General features: G+C 44.5%; 1 protein-coding gene across 4 annotated transcripts in view; it reads left to right on the top strand.

Annotated features, from left to right (window-relative positions):
- ZNF385B (zinc finger protein 385B) overlaps positions 1-19,926 on the top strand; it is a 384,275-nt gene that overhangs the window by 102,304 nt on the left and 262,045 nt on the right. Inside the window, exon 1 of one of the 4 annotated variants that reach the window (XM_084799809.1) lies at positions 8,554-8,945. The exons of the other annotated variants lie outside the window; for them this stretch is intronic. Within the exon in view, the coding sequence (XP_084655935.1) occupies positions 8,921-8,945 (25 nt within the window). The 5' untranslated portion in view covers positions 8,554-8,920. Of the gene's footprint in view, positions 1-8,553; positions 8,946-19,926 lie in introns of those variants that run through there. 4 annotated transcript variants of the gene reach the window in all.

Below are 19,926 nucleotides of genomic sequence, written 5' to 3'. Positions count from 1 at the left end.
GAGCTAAGGCAACGTTGAGGGTCTCAGGTTGAGAACAAGGTTGGCATATCCAAAAGATGGAGGTGGGCCTGGAATGGAGAGTTAGAAAGAAAGACAAGTTAGGAAGTTTGGGAAGATGGGCAGAGGGGCTTTAAAATGGTTTGTTTGTTTGTTTTTTGGTTTTTTCAAAATATGATTTTCAGATGATCCTCATTCTCCGGGCCAGAAATGTGTGCTGGCCTCACGCAGTTTGTTTGTGCAGACTCTGCATGTTCATAAGTGGGTGGCCACCAACGGTGTCACTTGTATGTCTGTCTGGGCACTTGGTGCCATCAGTAGCCATGCTCATTTGGGGAGGTTAAGCCTGGATTCTATAGACAGCATTGACAAAGGAGCATTGTGAGCGATGAGAGCAGAAGTGAGGCTGCTGTGACCCTGTGGGTCAGAGCTGGTCAGTCACAGGGCATCTCAAGGTCAAGACTGGAAACGACCCTGCCTGCATCCTACAGGAGGCCCATTTCATTTGTCTTTCAGGAGTATATGCATGCATGTGTGTGCTCATCCACTGAAACCGCAGCTCGCTATGTGGACTAGTAAGGAAGCTCCAGGGGTCCTCCTGTTTGGGCTTCAGCAATGCTAGGATTACAGGAGCATGCCCTTTTAGATGATCAGACGAACTCTTTACCCTGCGTTAGACTGAGCCATCTCCTAGCCCCGCCTCTGGAATTTTAAATTGAGCTTGAGTTTAGACCTGGGCAGGCTATTGGGTGTCAGGATAAGATAAGAATGCTAGAGGCCGTCCCTGCTTCCCACACCCAGCACTGTGAAAAGTGAGCTGTCCATATCTGAACAGAGGGTCTAGTTTCTCTGCATGCATTGTCCTTGGCTGGTGCTTCAGTTTGTGTAGGCCCCCTAGGGTCCAGATCTGCCAGCTTTGATGGTCTCCCTGAGGGGCTCCTGACCCCTCTGGATCCTTCCATCCCCTCCCCGCCTCCATACAACTCTCATTGCTCTGCCCTGAGTCTAGTTGCTAGTCCTATGGACTGCCCCAGCCCTGCTGGGTGGAGTCTCTCAGAGGACATCTATGTTGGGCTAATAGCCACTTATAAGTTAGTATATTCCGTGCATGTTTTTCTGGGTCTGGGTTACCTCACTCAGGATGATCATTTCTAGTTCCATCCATTTGCCTGCAAGTTTGAAGATTTCCTTGTTTTTAATAGCTGAGTAGTATTCCATTGTGTAAATGTACCACAGTTTCTTTATCCATTCTTCAGTTGAGAAGCATCTAGGTTGTTTCCAGATTCTGGCTATTATGAATAGAGCTGCTTTGAACATAGTTGAGCAAATGTCCTTGTTGTGCAGTGGAGCATCTTTCCGGTATTTGCCCTGGAGTGGTATTGCTGGGTCTTGAGGTAGCGCTATTCCCAATTTTCTGAGAAAAGGCAGACTGCTTTATTTAAAAAAGTCGTTGTAATAGTTTGCACTCCCACCAGCAGTGGAGGAGTGTTCCCTTTTTCCACAACTTTGCCAGAGGTCTAGGGAGGAAAAAAGGGTGGGAGAAGGAAGGAGGGTGGGAACAGGAAGATACAAGTGAGGGGACAATAATCGGGATTAATGTGAATTAATTATGAAAAATAAAATGAGAGAGAGAGAGAGAGAGAGAGAGAGAGAGAGAGAGAGAGAGATTAGAATGCTAAAACCCTGGGAGTACTGTGCAGCAGGGATTTAAGGTAATAGAGTGAGGACCAAGAACAAGATGGGAAGATGGTTTGCCAGGTGAAACATTGTGAAAGTCTGTGTCGGTGCATTTCTTGGTATCTCGAGGATTCTTGAGTGGCTTTTCCTTTCAAACTGTTCCCTTATTTTCTTCTTGTTCTACATCTTAAAAGGTGCTATTAAGCGTCTTGTGGGGTGAAATGCTGTGCTGGGTACCAGTAAAACATGTGTGCAGGCTAGAATACAGAAGTCGCTCTTTCTTTCTCCCATCTTGCATCTTATAAATACCCAAGATGCTAAATTTATCCTCAAGCGCATTTCTTCTGGACGTTAAAGAAAAGCCTTTAAGCTTGAAGTTGCAGTGACACAAAACTACCACACGATGGTGCCAAAAGCCTACAGAAAGTGAGGGAGTTGCCTTATTCCCTCAAGTGGGTGGAACTTACAGTAATGAGTATGGAAAACAAAGAACCACGCAAAATGATGGGCTGTGTGTGGGTGTGCACGTAAAGGCAGAACGTGTTCACAGACTTTGTAACCATTTTTAATGTGTTAGCAAATCTATAGGGGAGTCAGTTGTTTGTTGTTGGGGAAGAAGGAGAGCTTATTCTCCAGTTTTCAGGAATAAAAATGGGTATTTAAATCACCTCCTTCCCTGATGGAGAAATATTACAGGCATATTGAAAATTTCTAGATATAAAGATAAGAGTTAAGAAGAAAGGGCAACACAGTTTGTGTGCTTGATGCAGACCAAACAAGGAGAATCCTCTCATGTGGGACTGCAGTAGGTTTGTTTTTGTTTGTTTGTTTGTTTGTTTGTTTTGTTTTTAACCTTCGCTCCCTCCCCCTCCCTTTCCTTTTTAAAGTATTTTGACAAGAGTCTCATTATATAGCCTAGGAAAGCCTCTAACTTTCAATCCTCTGCTTCCAGCTCCTTAGTATTGTCTTTGCAGGTATGTGCTATACCATGTACTGTTTTTTTTTTTCATTTCACTTATTATTATTTTACTACGTGTGCATGAGTGTTTTGTCTGCATGCGTGACTTTGCACCTTACCTGTGCCTGGTGCTCAGGGAGGCCAGAAGAGGGTGTCAGATCACCTGGAACTGGAGTTACAGACAGTTGTGAGCCGCCATGTGGGTGCTGGGAATGGAACCTGGGTCTTCTGGAAGATCAGTCAGTGCTCTTAGCCACTCAGTCATCTCTCTGGCCCTGTTTTGATTTTTGATTCAAATAAATGAAGACCATTTTAGTGTGGGGCAAGTGGCAAAATTAGTTACAATGTACTTATCCCCAGTCCCCTACAAGACATTTTTTCTTATAATAATGATCGCACAGTCTTTTTATTGGGCCGAATCTATGTGTTTTCATGGAGTATTGGGGTTTAGAGGGTAAGGGCCTGGCCTAAATATACACACTTGGACCTTTGAGGATAGACATGAGCTCCCTAATGAGAGAACTCCGGAAGTGTCTCTTCCTGATGTGGACTTAGAGGCTGATCACGCACCACAGGGAATGTTGTGTTCTTTCCCGAGTCGAGTCTTTGTCTCACCTGTACTGGTGACTCTTTCATTTTGAAGTATATTACAGAATGCTGACTGTTCTCAGGCAAGGATGCTATTGGTGGCTCACACCTGTCTTCCCAGGGATATTTAATCGAGAGTCCTATTGTTAAGTTATTTTTATAAAATTGTGTTTGCGTCTGTTTCTTTCTTAACCTGGCTACCACACGAATGATTGAGATTCTATTTAATTAAATGAAATTTAAATAAACAAGCTTCACAGCACAAGAACTGAGCAGTTATTACCCTTTTTTTGTCCCTCCAAGCTAATTTGGCTTCCTTTCAGTTTACAGTCCAGACATACTTGCACTTTGTAGCTTTTCCTGTTTCAGCTCTCTCCCCTGATCTCCCCTGGACCTCTCCCATGGCTGAATCCCCTACTTCCTCCTCTAACTCCTCCTCCCCTGGCAGGAAGTCCAGCCCTATTGTCTACCCTGCTCAGTGATTGGCTGTAAGTTGCTTTATTGGCCTATCAGGGGATTTTTGGGGAGCAGTGTTTACACAACATTGAAACAGGAAATTCTCAGAACACAGGTTGCAAACAGATATGGGGCATGGGGTACAGCATTTGAAATTGCTGAGATCGAGGCTCTTATTAATGAGAGTAATTTGGAAACAGGATGCAGACTGAAGTTGTCACTCTAATTCCCCCCAAATGCTTCACAGATTTTAAACTACAGTGAGGTAGATTTGAAATCATCATCATAAAAGAACTCCAAATTCTGTACCAGTGGTTAAAATGGTAAACAAAGGTGCTGATTATGTAAGTACAGGATTCTAAAGAATGAATGCACATATGTTCTTAAATAAAAGAAATGTACAAGAATTGAAAAGGAGTGGTTCCATTTTGTTTTTTCAGTTAAGGATTTATGTTTGAAGAGTGCTTTGGGCTGTGAACTTTCATGTATATTTTATTTTACAAAAGATAAGGGCTGTCTGGCACCAAGTATTAGTTTTTAGAGTTTGAAAAGTAAATAGCAACACTTTTCAGTGTGAACCTCAAGTCTTAGGCCATTAGGGCAAGCATTTGGTAGTGAGTGTTTTGAATCATCAAAGGTATTTTTAAAGCACTGATGCCTTCTTGGAAAAGAAATGTTATCACTTTTAAAGTGGTCTAGGAAGAAAGGCTTTGGGTACCGGCTCAATGGTGATGTAAAATTAATGACTTCACTCTCTGCCATGGGACAAGTGTATTGTCAGCCTGACTGACTTGACTGTTTTCACACCGATGTTGTAATTTCATACCTTAATAGCATCACAGGAAGGAGGCTGCCTCAGTTAGAGATCCTGTGGTATGTTGCAGCTGGCTGTGGTGTTGCTTTGTGACCTTGGTTTTTCTGGGTGCTGGTTCTTGGGCCAACTGTGAAGTCTGTTAGTTCTCAGCAGCTGAAGAGTCTGTGGGAGCTATGTGGAAGAGGTGTTGCATTTTTTATGGGCTGAGTATAACAGCATTCATGTTGTGTTGACCCACTTTAATTCCAGAGGTTGCATACTTAGGAGCATTGTAAGTCCAAAAACTGTTGGCCTATAGGTGCCTGAAGTTCACCTATTCCTGTATGAGCATGGTTTGGAGGTATATGTCAGGAGATTATGGCCTTTAGGTAAGGGTATTATGATTGTATTCTGTAAGTGTTCCGCATCATCCGGGAAAGCCAGCTACTTTTACAAATTAAAATAACTCCCAAATCATCAATAGATCACTCTGGTAGCTTAAAGAGACAATTGGACTTATGTAAAACAAAACAAAAACAAGAGACCCACAAACCACCAGAAACATGCAGTTTTCTTCTTTCCTTATAAAACGACTCCTGCACTCATGATCCAGGGCCGCACACTCTGAAGATGTCTATTCATACACCCCCCCCCCCGTGACCCTCCCCAGAGCAAGCCTGCTTCCCAAAGTGAACAGGACATGCTCTAAGAGTGTGGCTGGTATTATGCGGGATCAAAGCCTTAAGCAAAGTTCAAGTTAAGGTCTGAACAAGACTTACTTTTGAAAATGCAGTATTTGGGACACTGGAGAGATGGCTTGTGGTGAGAACATTGGCTGCTCTTCCAGAGGACCCAGTTTCAATTTCCAGTGTCCACATAGTGACTTCCAGCCATCTGTAAGTCCAGTTCCAGGAGATCCAACAGCCTCTTGCGGTTTCCATGGGCACATGCACGTGGTGTATAGATACACATGCATGCAAAGAATCCATACATGTAAAAAAAAATCATTTCTAAAGTACATTATTTGGGAGGTCTACTCAGAAGAAGAACCCCAAACAAATGCATAATCATGGTTGTATTTATTGTTAAGATTTATGGGGATGAATTTATCTTTGCAAGTGATTTTGAAGAACTCCAAGGTTAATACTGTGTAGTAGCACACACAAATAAAAACGAAGCTTTAGCAGTGTCCCCACGTGATGTTAGTACTCTGGATATTTTGTGTATGGGTACAACGAGAATAGGGTAAGAAAAGCATAAATCCCAGTCTTTCATGCTCATTCGGGAAACATTTGGCAAGTGTCTTCCTTCTACTTTTCCTTCTTGACTTTAATGCAGTGGCTTCAGGGTACTTGGGGCTAAAGAGATGGTGTGAGCAGGTATGAATGCTCGCTCTTCAAGCAGAAGGATCTGAGTCCAAATCCTTAGCAACCAGGTAAGAAGCTGGACATGGTTGCACTTGCCTGTGGCCCCAGCACTGGGCAGGGACAGACAAATCCTGAAGGTTTGCTGGCCAGCCAGCCTGGCTTAGAGCATGCATTCCCACCTCAGTGAGAGACGCTGCCTCAAGGCAACAAGGAGGACCATAATAGAGAACACTCAAGTGTCCTGCTTTGACCTTCCCATGCCCTGCACACTCACATGTATACAACACACACACACACACACACACACACACACACACACACACACACCCCTCTGCCTTATACCAATAACCAGTGGATTGTTGATATTTTTATGTGGGGGCTTTAGTCGCTGTGCAGTGATCCTGGATGGCTTCTTCTTGCCTTAGGTTCCCATGTCCTAGTTTTGTCATCCTGTATTATTGCCACTTTCCTGCTCTGCTTTGTACCTCAGACCTCCCAGTACCTTCCCTTTTGTGCCTATCCTGCTGAAGGGCCGTTGCCCTCCGAGTCTGCTGCTTATGCAAGAGAAGCCCCGCCTAGGCACCACTTTCCAAGCCAGAGCTTTTAAGCGGAAACCCTTCGACAGGTCTGCAGTCTTTGCTGTGCAAGTCTTGCAACCTAAGAAGTTTCAAAGCCCAGGGAGTTTCATAATTCAGACTGATGGGAAAATTGGCCTGAACTGATCTGAGGTTAATTGTAATGTTTACTTATTCTGCTTTATATGAATATGCATATTTCGCTACAGAAATGTTAGTGTGTCTGATTAGAGTTATCGCCCCAGATCTTGCAGGATATACCGTGATGGTCGCTTGTGGTATAAATGGAGGTCACCTTCCAAAAAGATAAAAATATCGGTATCTGGGGTGCACCACAAACTACATGTTTTATGAAAAGGAATTGCATACATATCAGAATTTTTGATTTGTTTACTTTTATCTTACATGTATGCGTGAATATCTTCACATATGTATGGAAACCATGTGTGTCTGGTGCCCTTGCAGATGCCCAGAAGAGGGCATCTCCTTGGAACTGGAGCCCTAGGAGGTTGTGAGCCACCTCAGGGGTGCTGGGAACGGAAGCCAGGTCTTCAGCAAGAGCAGCACATCCTGTTAGGAAGAGTGCTCCCTGTGAGTGCAGCCTGTTAGGAAGAGTGTTCCCTGTGAGTGCAGCCTGTTAGGAAGAGTGCTCCCTGTGAGTGCAGCCTGTTAGGAAGAGTGCTCCCTGTGAGTGCAGCCTGTTAGGAAGAGTGTTCCCTGTGAGTGCAGCCTGTTAGGAAGAGTGTTCCCTGTGAATGCACCCTGTTAGGAAGAGTGCTCCCTGTGAGTGCAGCCTGTTAGGAAGAGTGCTTTCTGTGAGTGCAGCCCGTTAGGAAGAGTGCTCCCTGTGAGTGCAGCCTGTTAGGAAGAGTGCTCCCTGTGAGTGCAGCCCGTTAGGAAGAGTGTTCCCTGTGAGTGCAGCCCATTAGGAAGAGTGTTCCCTGTGAGTGCAGCCCATTAGGAAGAGTGTTCCCTGTGAGTACAACCCGTTAGGAAGAGTGCTCCCTGTGAGTGCAGCCCGTTAGGAAGAGTGTTCCCTGTGAGTGCAGCCTGTTAGGAAGAGTGCTCCCTGTGAGTACAGCCTGTTAGGAAGAGTGTTCTCTGTGAGTGCAGCCTGTTAAGAATTGCATCGAGAAGCCGGGCGTGGTGGCGCATGCCTTTAATCCCAGCACTTGGGAGGCAGAGGCTGGGGAATCACCGTGAGTTCGAGGCCAGCCTGGTCTACAAAGTGAGTCCAGGACAGCCAAGGCTACACAGAGAGACCTGTCTCGAAAAAACAAAACAAAAACAAAAACAAAAAAAAAAAGAAAAGAAAAAAGAAAAAAAGAATTGCATCGAGTTATCTTGGTGATCTATGACGAATGGTTCGTGTCTTTTGCTTGCCACTTTGCATGCACATATCAAAGCCGTGTATTTTGCAGTGGAGTCATTGCTCCTTTCTGGGTTACCTTTTAAAGACCACATCAGCTGGCGCTTGCATCTTATTTGTTAGTAACAAAAGAGGAAGAATAATAACGTGAGAAGGTAAATATCTTAATTTGGGGTTGGCCACAAGTGAAATTTATGAGTTTAATGAACCTATATGCTTTCTAAAAAAAAAAAAAAAAAAAAGAAGTGAAGTTATGAAGTTGAAAATATGCCCTCTCTTACATAGTTATTCTTTTTGTCACACAGAATAAATTTACACTTTTGCTGTTTAAGGACTTATCTTAGAGTAAAACTGATAGCATCTTGTCCTGGTGCTGCTAGCACAGCACAGTTTCCCTGTCAACTGAATTCGCTGATGACACCTAAGAGTTAAAGGGTATTTAGCTTTCTTCTTAATAGACATTGTAAAATATATGGAAATTTTCATCATAATTGTCATAGACTCTAGTGACTTCGTTTATGAATGAAGAAGTCCTAGGAACTGTGTAGCTATTTCGGTTTTTGCAGCCTTAATGCTTAGTCCTTACACTATAGACTACTGATTTCCTCTGTACCATGCTTATTGCTGAAAAGCAAAAGCTATTTTTAACATTCACACAGTTTTGAAAGACGATTCTTCATTCCACAAGGTTTGTTGCTAAATCTGAGGAGCCCTTTCATAATTGCATCCTTTTTGCGGTTTGCTTGAATTTGATCACAGTGGCTGATTTCATGCATTGATAATGAAGGCTTAGGTTCGCCTGTTTCTCGGCACAAATCCACCTCCGACGCGTACGTTGACAGTGCTGCTTGGTTTCAGCACGCGTAGAGATCCAGATTGAAACTGCTCTGCTTTCTTAACAAATGACTCAGAGCGTGCCCGTCCTTCCCTAAAATGCTGCCAGCGTGTGAAGGATTTTCAGTGAGAGTGCAATAAGCCAGCAACGGGAAGGTTCTGAGCAGCACTGATGTAGCGTGGGACTGTCACGGATAATCGGGCTGGAGCCAAGTCCCGGGAGCACTGTACATCACACTGGCCACATCCTGGAAGTTTTGTTTATCCAACTTGGTTGCTCGCGAAGCAGCTGAAATCCCTGCCAGGATGTGGAGTGGACTTCCTAGCAGAGGTGAGCATCTTTATTCTCAGACTTGGATGCTGGGGTCTGGGGTGCCAGTGGCAGATTCAGCTGTTGTTTTGAATCCTGTGGAGTCATCAGCGGTGATTGTTGTATCGGGCTGGCACTTCTGAAGGGGAAAATTGAAGGGCAAATAGAGCAGCCTTTAATTTTATTGGGAAGTAACTCTCTAAATGGGTGTGATAAGCATTCTTTTTTTTTTTCTCCCCCTGTACTAGCTGTGTGCCGAGGACATCTTACCAGCAGGTGACTTCCTCTGCATTTTAAACATTCAGAACAAGTCAGTGATATGCGATTTGCTATCATTACTGGAAGTAGGCAATTAGCAGTGTTATTATGTGTTTCAGGTATATTAAAAAAGGCTATAAGCCAAATATGTTCTGCAGAATCTTTGACATGAAAAATATGTAGGAGGAAACAAATCATGTTTACAGGGTAGCTGAGAAAGTGAGAGCAGTGGCTTGCATACTGGAGATGACACCTTGTTAAGCTTGACATTATTAATAATTAAAAGTTATGACCTGTCAGGCAGTGGACAGCCTGCAGTAATTGGTTTCTGGTGACGGTGTGCTGACCAAGAGGGGGAAAATGAACAGCATTTCTTTATGGAGCATGCACGGACTGGATGTGCTATTTTAAATGTAGCATATTTTATCATTGAAATGTAACTTTCCCTGAGGAGGGCTCACCTGGGGAAGCTAAATGACCAGATGACCATGCCCTGAAAGGGCTGATGTAGCATTTAAAGTGTGGGCTACTGGAAAACCAACAAGATAGGGCAGGGTCAAAGTCAGTCTCCTAGGAGATATGTCCTGTTGCTTGGGTTCTGCTGAACTCTTAATTTTAAGTGACCAGAAGCTGTTTCTAAACAAGAACGGGGTGTGAATGTTGTGTCGTATTGAGATAGCATTGTGCTTATTATGCATTGGGTATGGTAGGGGCACAGAGAAATGTGGTCCTATTGATTGGAAGCTAACATGGCACATGGGATTTGAGCGCATATGTGAGTGTTTCTCTTGCTAAATGCACTTGAGGTTGCTGTTTATAGTCTCCAGCTTTAACGTTATAGATGAGTCTGTGCTTTTTTAGAAGGCCCGAGAACCCTGTTCGCTGCCAGCATATGTAAAGCATGGCTAAGCAGTCACATCGGGAGCAAACCATTTGTGTTCACCAATCTGTCTCAGCAAGTCCCAGGGCCACTATCTCGCTGGAAGCCACTGTGTGCTTTTGAAAGCATGAAATGAGTTTTATCCCAAGCACACGGTTTCTCATTTAGCAGCTCTTTTTATGGTAATGGTCAATTGATGGTCCACCACCAGGATTTTGGTGTTCTGCCAAAGCTGACTACATGTACTAAAGTGTCTGTAAATTAAAAAAAAAAAAAGAAAGAAAGAAAGAAAGAAAAAGAAAAGAAAAAGGGAAACAAGGGAAAAAAAGAGGAGGGAGGAGCCCATGAGGCCGTCAAGAGAAAAAGCTTACCTTCACTTTGGAGTCACTGTCATTTCTCCAGACTTCTTTATGCTATTTATCCAGGACCCACAGATCTGAAATTGTGGACGCGGTCCAGCGTGGACCTTCTCTAGGAAGATAGCTGTATTTTGCTTACAGTCCAGTCATATTTGTCCCTCTCTTTGCAATGTTGAAACTGCACTACTGGGCCTGACAGTGTGGTGTTCTGCATTCACCGCGGTGCTTTCCTGCTTCTCTGCTAATGCACGCGTAAGCCCTGGTACAAGGCAGCAGAAAGCATTTTCACATTTCAAATTTTATGTAGACAGCCAATACTTGGTTGTTTGTGTATATGTGCAGAGCAGGGGGAGTTCAGGCATCAAGCTGAAGCTGTCTGAAGAGACATTAAGATTTTTGAAAAATAGCTTCTGTCATGAAATGACCTCGTCTTGAAATTTTAAAAACAATTTCTGTTTGATTTCATGGAGTATTAGCAGATGAAATGTGCTTTTAAATGCGCCATCCCTAGGTTTTTCTTTCTATCAGAAAGTAACACTTGTTGAAAGTTTTTGAAAGCAGAGATAATGAAAATTAACAAGATAGTAAAGGGAATACTATGTCCTTGTTATTGTTCTTAGTAATAACAACAATGATTTCTTAGAGTTTTTGTTCTGTGAATGGCGTAACAGGCATATAGGTGGACAGGGATGTACATACTGAAATGTCCATAATTTGCTTTTGGTTTTTTTTTTTTTTCCTATCTCTCATGTGGTATGAAAGTCCCTTTGGAACCTTTAATTTCATATTTTTTTAAAATAAAAATTCTTGGATATTTGCCTAGATTAAGTGATTACACATAATTAAAGATTCAAGATAAGCCATCTCTCCAGATGGCTCAGCAGTTAAGAGTATGCACTGATCTTGCAGAGTGCCTGAGTTCAGTTCCCAGCACTCGTGTGACATAGCTCACAATTGCCTGCAACACTAGCTCCTGGCAATCTGCCACGTCTGCCACCTATGAGCACCTGTGCATGTAGTGTTCACACACACACACACACACACACACACACACACACACGGAGGGAGGGAAGGAGGGCGGGAGGGAGGGAGGGAGAGAAGGAGAGAGAGAGAGAGAGAGAGAGAGAGAGAGAGAGAGAGAGAGAGAAAGCTAAAAAGCGATTTAAGACTTAAAAAATGTTATTCTTGAAATTCCAGGGTGTAATGGATGCCATTTTAATCAGAATAAGATATGATTTAGATAATTCATAATTTTAATCAACTTCTAAAAAAATTCTTTTTGGGAAAGTCATGTCCCCAGGCGTCTTCACATTGTATGGCGGACTTTGTTTTAGAAGTATCTCACGTGTATCATCCCAAAGCCCAGGAAACGAATTATGTCTGTGGGTTGAGAACTAGAATACTGTAAGGTCCTGACATTTTCTCGTGAAATCTAGACGGTGTCCTGCGTCTACTCAATGGAAGCCTCTAGAGAAGCTTTGGTTTGTCCGGATTGTCTGGGTCTGGGACTGTGGAGTTGGTCGTTTTACCCACAGTGGAGAGCAGGCACCCAGGGGAAGCAGGGGCTGACTGCTCACAGCTGCCTCGATTTCGCCGCGGCTTCTCTGTATCAGCGGTAGGACGTGGGAAGTCCTGAGAAAGCCATCCGCGGACAGCTCCTACTTTCCCATCAAAGGTCAACAATCTGGACGTGTTCATGAGCAGATTTTTAAAAGCAATAACTTCTGTAACGTGAATTATTTCTCAGGGTGGGGGGTGCGGTGAATCTGTTTTAACCAAAAAACATGACTGGTTTGTAGGCCCTTCCCACTTCCCAATGGTCTGGATAATTATGGACTCTACAGTTTGCTTCGAGGTACTGGCCGAGGTGGGGGTGTTGTACTGAGAGAGCGTGTCCCCAACCTAACCGGTTCTGTCTTTTCATTGACTTCTTTTCCTCACTTACCACGAATGAACTAGGAAGGCCCGGTTTTACAATTGCTACATTTAGCAAGTAAAAGCATGCCGGACTTCTAGTTAAACTTTAAATTCTAGCTAAAAATGGTAATAATTTTAACTATCATTGCGTTACGGGCATCATTTGGGTCACGGGTATTCTGAAATTGACCATTGCTTGGCTGACCCCAGGTTTGGCCAGGTGTCCTGCGTGAGCGGAGCCTCACTGCCTGCTTTCCCAACGGGGGCCGTCTTTAGGTGACAGCCTATGAAGTAGGTCCACACAAAAGCCAGCACGGAGGGAGGCTTCCTGTTCTTGCAAGAGCAAGCCATTTCTGCTGTTGGGTTTTTATGCCTAAACATGCCTGCTGTTCAGTTGCCATTTGAGAAACTTAAAAAATGGGTAAAAATAGTACTGTAGAATGAAAATAGGGAGTATGTGAAAGCTTCCTATAATTACTAAAATAAATCAATAACAGCCGAACAATAAATAATAGTTGCCAGCGACATTTCAAATAAATGAGGATTATACAATTAGCTTCCAATTGCCATCCCTTGTCAGTTAGAACACTTTCAGGGCTTCATCAGGTTTGAAATATTTATAAATTAGTTCTCCTTGCTTGTACTTAGTATGCTTAATGGAAGTTTCCTCCCATGGCACCCTGTGCTCTACCACTCCGTGTAGCCTTAAATGTTCTCTTTATTCCTAACCTTGGGACTCACTGTTTTCCTGCCCCATGGCTTTCTTACAAAGGCCAGGAGAAGCACCCTGTGATGGCAGAATGTTGTGGCAGGTTAATACTGGCTTATCGCAATAACTTTATAACATATTAATATGTAATTGTACATATGCTAATTTTCTGACCAACCCCCCCCCCCCCCCCGCAATCCCTGAGCTCTCCCGATTTTCCCTGACATATGAAGAGCATTGTGTCCTTGCTGGGGCATGAAGGGCCGTGTTTGCAGACCCCTCCTCTGCTCACCGCCTTCTGCCTCACCTTCCTGCTCTCCTCTGACTTCCTCACACCCCCGTGCTTTGTAAATAGGCATACATACCCATCAATGTACAACTCAATTTAATTCTCAAAGTCAGAAAAAAAAAAATAAGTGGCGTGAACTCGTGCACTGCAACAGTTTTGTTTTGCTTGCTAGGATACCTTATAATCGATTAGTGATGTAGGGAGAGGAGATAGGTAGGGCGTTTCTTTAACCCTTCTGTTCCTGATTAATAGATGATCTCGGTGTTCTGCGACAGTCATGTGATATGTCAAACCAGGAAGCCCATTTCTTGTTTATTGTAAGTGCATTGGACCTGGCTTTTGAAACCGGGAAGTGGGGGTGGGGGGGGGCTGCTTCTATGGTGACACAGTGTTGCAAAGTCAACCAGACCTATTCTGACTTAACTATTTCCCTGTCGACCACCACCTTATTTCTCAGTAGCTTGTACAGGGAATGACGCAGTTTTATTACCTTATTTATTCGTGTCTCTTAAAAATATATGCTTCTTTCAATATGGGAATATTTTATCCCCAAGTATAAATTATATATAATATGTATATTATATAAATATATTTTGCTTCCCCCGTTAACCTGTTTTTCACCCCTCTCCAATTTTCTAGTCAAGAATGTTATTATATTATGCATCCTTCTTCCATCTGTTTAAAGGGAGGTTTGTGGTCTTTTCTAGTATCTAAACTATGCTATTCAGGAGCAGATCCTCTCTTGACCTTCAACATTACTTCCCTCTCTAGGTTCTCTTGAGTAACCTCCAACACGCTTTAGTTACAGCTGGCCACATGGAATGTTTGTTAAAGCAAATGACCAACATGAATCCATGGCCCAACTTTTAGTCGCTGAACATCTTTCAGGGTTTGTTCTTTTGAAATTGGAAAGCTGCTGGCGAGGTCAAGACCCTAGTGTGAAACTCCCTAAATTCCCTAAAAGACAACTGTTATGGTTTGAATATGTTACCTAAAATTCATGTTTTGGAAATGTAATCCCCAGTGTCAATGGTGTGGAACAGTGGGGACCATGGCAGGTGTTAGTGTGGGACAGTGGGGACCATGACAGGTGTTAGTGTGGGACAGCGGGGACCATGGCAGGTGTTAGTGTGGGACAGCGGGGACCATGGCAGGTGTTAGTGTGGGACAGCGGGGACCATGGCAGGTGTTAGTGTGGGACAGCGGGGACCATGGCAGGTGTTAGTGTGGGACAGCGGGGACCATGACAGGTGTTAGTGTGGGACAGCGGGGACCATGGCAGGTGTTAGTGTGGGACAGCGGGGACCATGGCAGGTGTTAGTGTGGGACAGCGGGGACCATGGCAGGTGTTAGTGTGGGACAGCGGGGACCATGGCAGGTGTTAGTGTGGGACAGCGGGGACCATGGCAGGTGTTAGTGTGGGACAGCGGGGACCATGGCAGGTGTTAGTGTGGGACAGCGGGGACCATGACAGGTGTTAGTGTGGGACAGCGGGGACCATGGCAGGTGTTTAGCTCATAAGCATTCACCCTCATGAGTGGAGCAATGCCTTCATCACAAGAAGATGGGAGTGAATCTGCCAGTCTGACCTCTTGTCTTTGCTGTGTGATGTCTTCTACACAAAGGTCCTTGTCAAGTGCAGGCCTTGATCTCGGCCTTCTCATTCTCTGGGATTGTACGATGTGACTCTTGGCTCTTTATAAACTACCTTGTCTTAGATATGCTGTTATAGCAGCAAAATATGGACTGAGACTATGAGATGGATATATATATATATATGTGTGTGTGTGTGTGTGTGTGTGTGTGTGTGTGTGTGTGTGTGTGTGTGACTAGCAGTTAAATAATAAATATGTGCCTTTTGAGGGACTACCTAAGTTATTAGAGTTTAGCAGGCTAATGTCTTCTGACCTCCTCTAGGAAATTTGTAACACTACCAGGGCATTTAGCCAAATGTCTTTTTTGATGAGATTTCAGACATGAGATTTCAGATCAGTGATTGTTGTAGAACCATGGTAATGCTAGTACTAGAGAGGTTTTTGTTTATTTGGTTTTGTTTTCTGAGACTCTAGTGTCGTATCTTTTAGAAGAAATATCTTCTAGGAGCTTCTCCATCTTCTGGCAAGAAAACAAGAAAACAAGCAGAAACTCTCCCTTCTTTGCTGAGGGTTTTCTGGAGGGCTCTAGAAGAGGACAGACTCAGAAATGGGTGCACAGTGACTTCTCTTGCCAACATGTTTCTATGCTTTATATATTATATGGTAGGTAGTATTCCATTAGACTTCTGAGTGCAACTTGTGGAGTATGTGTATTTAAGTATGCAGTAGGCCAAGTGAGATGCCATCCATGTAGGAGATTGGAGAGGCCTGTCTGTGTGGCTGTACATGATGTGTTTCCAGAGGGCATTAACTGAGTGAGTCTGAATAGGGAAGGATTGTTCTGAACGTGGCTAGTCCTATCCCATGAGTTGAGGGCACGAGGAGCAGAGAAGAGAGATGGAGAAAGCCAGCTTTGAGTCACCATTCCCATGTCTCTGCTTCCTGGCTGGCCACTAACTGAACAGCTGTCCTCTGACACAGATTCCTGATGTCACGAGCAACCATGTAACACTGTAAGTCCTCTGAACCCATAAGTCAAAAGAAACGGTTCCTGCTCTGAGTTGTCTCTCTCCTGAGCCTGCCTGTCAAAAAGATGCCAAAGGCTAACTGCTACACTGGGCATCTTCTGTGGCCTCCGTGGTATCATCACAAGAACAGTATAGTAAGGAAGCGTACGCCCCGCTCTCTTCTCCGCCGGGCAGAATGCATGAACGGTGCAGGTGACCGGGGGATGGGGGCTTCTTGTGCTTTCGTAGGAATGACCAGCACAGCCGACGTGCACTGAGTACCTGTCACAAAGTAACACGAAGCGCTGACGCAAAGGCGGGTAGTGATTTACATGTGGCTAAAAGTGGTCTAGGGGTAATGGTGTGTGGTCATCCGCTCTCGGATGCAATGGTCACGTGAGCATAGTGTACGTTAAAAGAGTCACGTATGTGGATGCACTAGTTCTCCTTCTGGATGTAGGATGGCTTTGAGAGTGTTTTCTGTGAGGTGCTCAGAGCCCAGCCGCGTGACAGCGGAGCCTGCGTGATCTTTTTACTTTGTAAAGATCCAGTCTCTTCATCTGCAGAGCAGGATAACAAAGGACTGAGCTGCGCGGTAACGATCACGTGAGGATGGCAAACTGAGGGAGGATGGGGAGTACAGTGTGATCAGAAGATAACCACCTAAGGGCCGTGGAGATGCGGAGTGATGCCTATCACGCCTTGCCGAGCAGGAAGTGCTCAGTGAATGCCACTTGCTGTTATTTGCAAATTAATCTTTCTTGCCTTATTGCTATCTTTCAGTAAGATTAACGTCTCAAGATAAAGCTAAAAGTGGCTAGTGTTGGGGGTAAGATGTGGAGTTGGGGCCCAGCGGCAGCAGGGTATGAAGGCACTGGGTAGCGGAGGGCTCACCCAGTGTCAGCGTCCGTGGGGAAGAGTTTCCCGGTGAGGCGCTGGGAAGTGTGCCGCGTTAAGTTCTTCGCTCATTCCCAGCTGCTATTCCATGTGACTCCTGTCATGATCCCGAGAGTAGAGAAAGTAGAACTTGTTCTCCACACTGATGATAAATTAGCATAATAAAAACAGCAGTGATGACAGCGTCGTTGCCATGCACTCTTTTTTTGAAAATATATTTTATTAATTTATTCATATTACATCTCAATGGTTATCCCATCCCTTGTATCCTCCCATTCCTCCCTCCCTCCCATTTTCCCCTTACTCCCCTCCCCTGTGACTGTGACTGAGGGGGACCTCCTCGCCCTGTATATGCTCATAGGGTATCAAGTCTCATCTTGGTAACCTGCTGTCCTTCCTCTGAGTGCCACCAGGTCTCCCCATCCAGAGGCCACACACTGTTATCAGCTTCCATGTATCAAACCAGCCGCTCTTGCCGAGCCTGGGTGCAGCTCGCCCACCTACATAGGAAACAGTAGACGCCATAATCAACACAGTAGTTTGAACTCAGAAGGGAATATGGCCAGTGAGCTCCCTTGTTGCGAAGAAAAGCTGTGAAGCCTTTGCAGCTGGGAGGAAGGCTGGGGCGATGGTCTGAGGCTGAAGGAGCAGGCCTGCCAGTCCATGGTGTGAACATCGGTGTCACATCGTATCACATCCAGCTGGGAAGGGGTTTCCTGTGCACCGTAATTAACTGTCCCTGACACACCTCACGCTAAAGGGCATGCTTCTTTAGCATGCTGTAACAAATCCAGTACTTAGCAGGAATCACCACGGATTAAAAGTTTAATGGTTCTGTGATTTGGAGGAGGAACAAGGGCAAAAGAGGCAAGTTTGTGCTTCGATTTGCCAATTAAAAGGAAACCTTAAAAAAAATGCTACAACATAACTGGAGGAAATACGCGCTCAGGTTCATCGTTTAGTCAGACTTGTAAACCTCCCGAAACAGGTATCAAGGTAGACAATTTATAAATTATCCTGCTTTATTTTATTTCAATAAATAGATAATCACTGGTCTAGTATATATTTACCTAAGATCACCTTTAGTTGCTTGCTCTTACTGCTGCTTATGACTTTTAATTGACCAAAATGCCATAGTAATCTTCCTTCCATCATACTTAGATGTTTACTGACAAAATGTATTTAGGAACAATGTATTTAGGCCCATAATGAACTAGTTCTGTGCTCAGGCAGTAAACACATCCTGTTAGTGTATCTGTCACAGGACAGTGCATGAAAGCCCTGAGAGGCGGGACCTGGGTGAGTGTGTGTTGTTGACAAGGGCAAGGCCTTGTCAAGCAGCCCTCAGCCTCAGACCGGTGCAGGAATAGTGGAGCGACCCTCTCCCAGGATGAGGCTCAGAGAGGAATGGCAAAGCCTTCCAGTTTTGTGGCGGTTGTTAGCGTGTGCAGAAAATGTCTGCCATAGCTTTCTCCCCCAGCTCCCCTCCAGAGACTGCGCCTAAGATTAGCCAGACCTGCCTCCATGCTCCAGCTGTGTAGTGTCAACTGTGCCTCCATGTCTTTTGGCATGAAATAACCCCGCCTCCCAGGTCAACTGCAGACGTAATCCTGCTGAGCTTCCTGTGCCCTTTCTCCAGCAGAGAGCCAGGTCCACCCACCTGACCTTAGCTGTGTGTGTGTGTGTGTGTGTGTGTGTGTGTGTCTGTCTGTCTGTCTGTTTCTTGTCTTCATCCCTTGCATCTAGTCAGATCTGTCCTGGAGACTGAGCAAGACTCAGCCAAGTGGCACCTTGAAAGGGGACTGGAGCAAGAGTGTGGACACTGGCTTCGGGACGCTCTCACAGGTCAGAGGAGGGTAGGCTCCCTGGAGGAGGGGGCTCTTACAGGTGAAGGAAGTCAGGGAGAAGGGAGAAGTAAAGAGAAAGGAAGATGCAAACGGGAAGAAAGAAGGAAGGGAACAAGAACAGAGCAGGGCGTGAGTCTCAGGCCTACGCTTTCAGGAAAGCCAGTGATTAGTTTGGCTTCCTGTGGAAGTAATAGGAGAAAAATGGAGTAGCGGATACAGGGCAGAGGGTTCTTCAGCCCACAGAGTCCAGACCACATGATTCCAGCTTTCTATCCCTGTATCCATCTGTCATTTCTTTGTCCTTTTGTCACCCCCACTCAGGTCCAAGCCCCTGAATGTATGCATGGACATGACACTGCTTGCTCTTTTTTAAAACCATCCCTCTCACATACTAGCCTGAGTATCTTGCAGTCTGTGTCCTGACCCTCCAAATATGTGACCCTGACTACAGTGACTGGACATAATAAACGATGCAGTCAAACACTGACTAGGGCAGTGGTTCTCACCCTTCCCAGTGTTGTGACCCTTTAATACAGCTCCTCATGTTGTGAACCCCCACCTCCCAACCATATACTTATTTTTGTTGCTACTTCATAACTGAAATTTTGTTACTGACATGTATTATAATGTAAATATTCATGTTTTCTGATGGTCTTAGGCAACCCCTGGGAAAGGATTGTTTCACACCACTTCAGTGGTCTTGACCCACAGGTTGAGAAACCCTGAACTAGAGGCTAAAGTTCTTGCTTATAGGACCTGTAAATATTCCTGAAGAATTCAATACACTGTTCAATAGTGTTGCTTGTAACAAGACCTATTCTCCCCTTTTTAATGTGCGTCTGTGTATATGTCTGGGTATATGTAGAGGCCAGAGGTCAACATTGGGCGTCTTCCCTAATCAATCCCCACCATATTTTGTGATTCAAGGTATATTGCTCAATTGGGAACTTGTCTGGCAAGCCTCTAGCATCCTCCTGTTTCAGCTTCCCCAGCCCTGGGATTACAGTGCATGCCACTGTTACAGGAGTTCCTGGCCTTGAACTCAGGTCATCAACTTTGTGTGGCTAGCACTTTACCAAGCCTTCTTTTTAGCTCCAAGATGCTCTATTTAAAGTTACAGTAAGGTAATGTTTTTCAAAGCTCAAAAATATTGGATAAGCTCAAATACTATACAGTCAGTATGAAGCTAAGAACTGAGTATATTGTTGATAGAATCTAGATTTGTTCATGCATTTGTAGGGTGA

Source organism: Acomys minous (genome assembly GCF_964271855.1).
Source record: "Acomys minous genome assembly, chromosome: 10".
Lineage (NCBI taxonomy): Eukaryota > Metazoa > Chordata > Mammalia > Rodentia > Muridae > Acomys > Acomys minous.
Note: the sequence above shows the minus strand (reverse complement) of the source record. Positions and strands in the feature narration are given on the sequence as shown.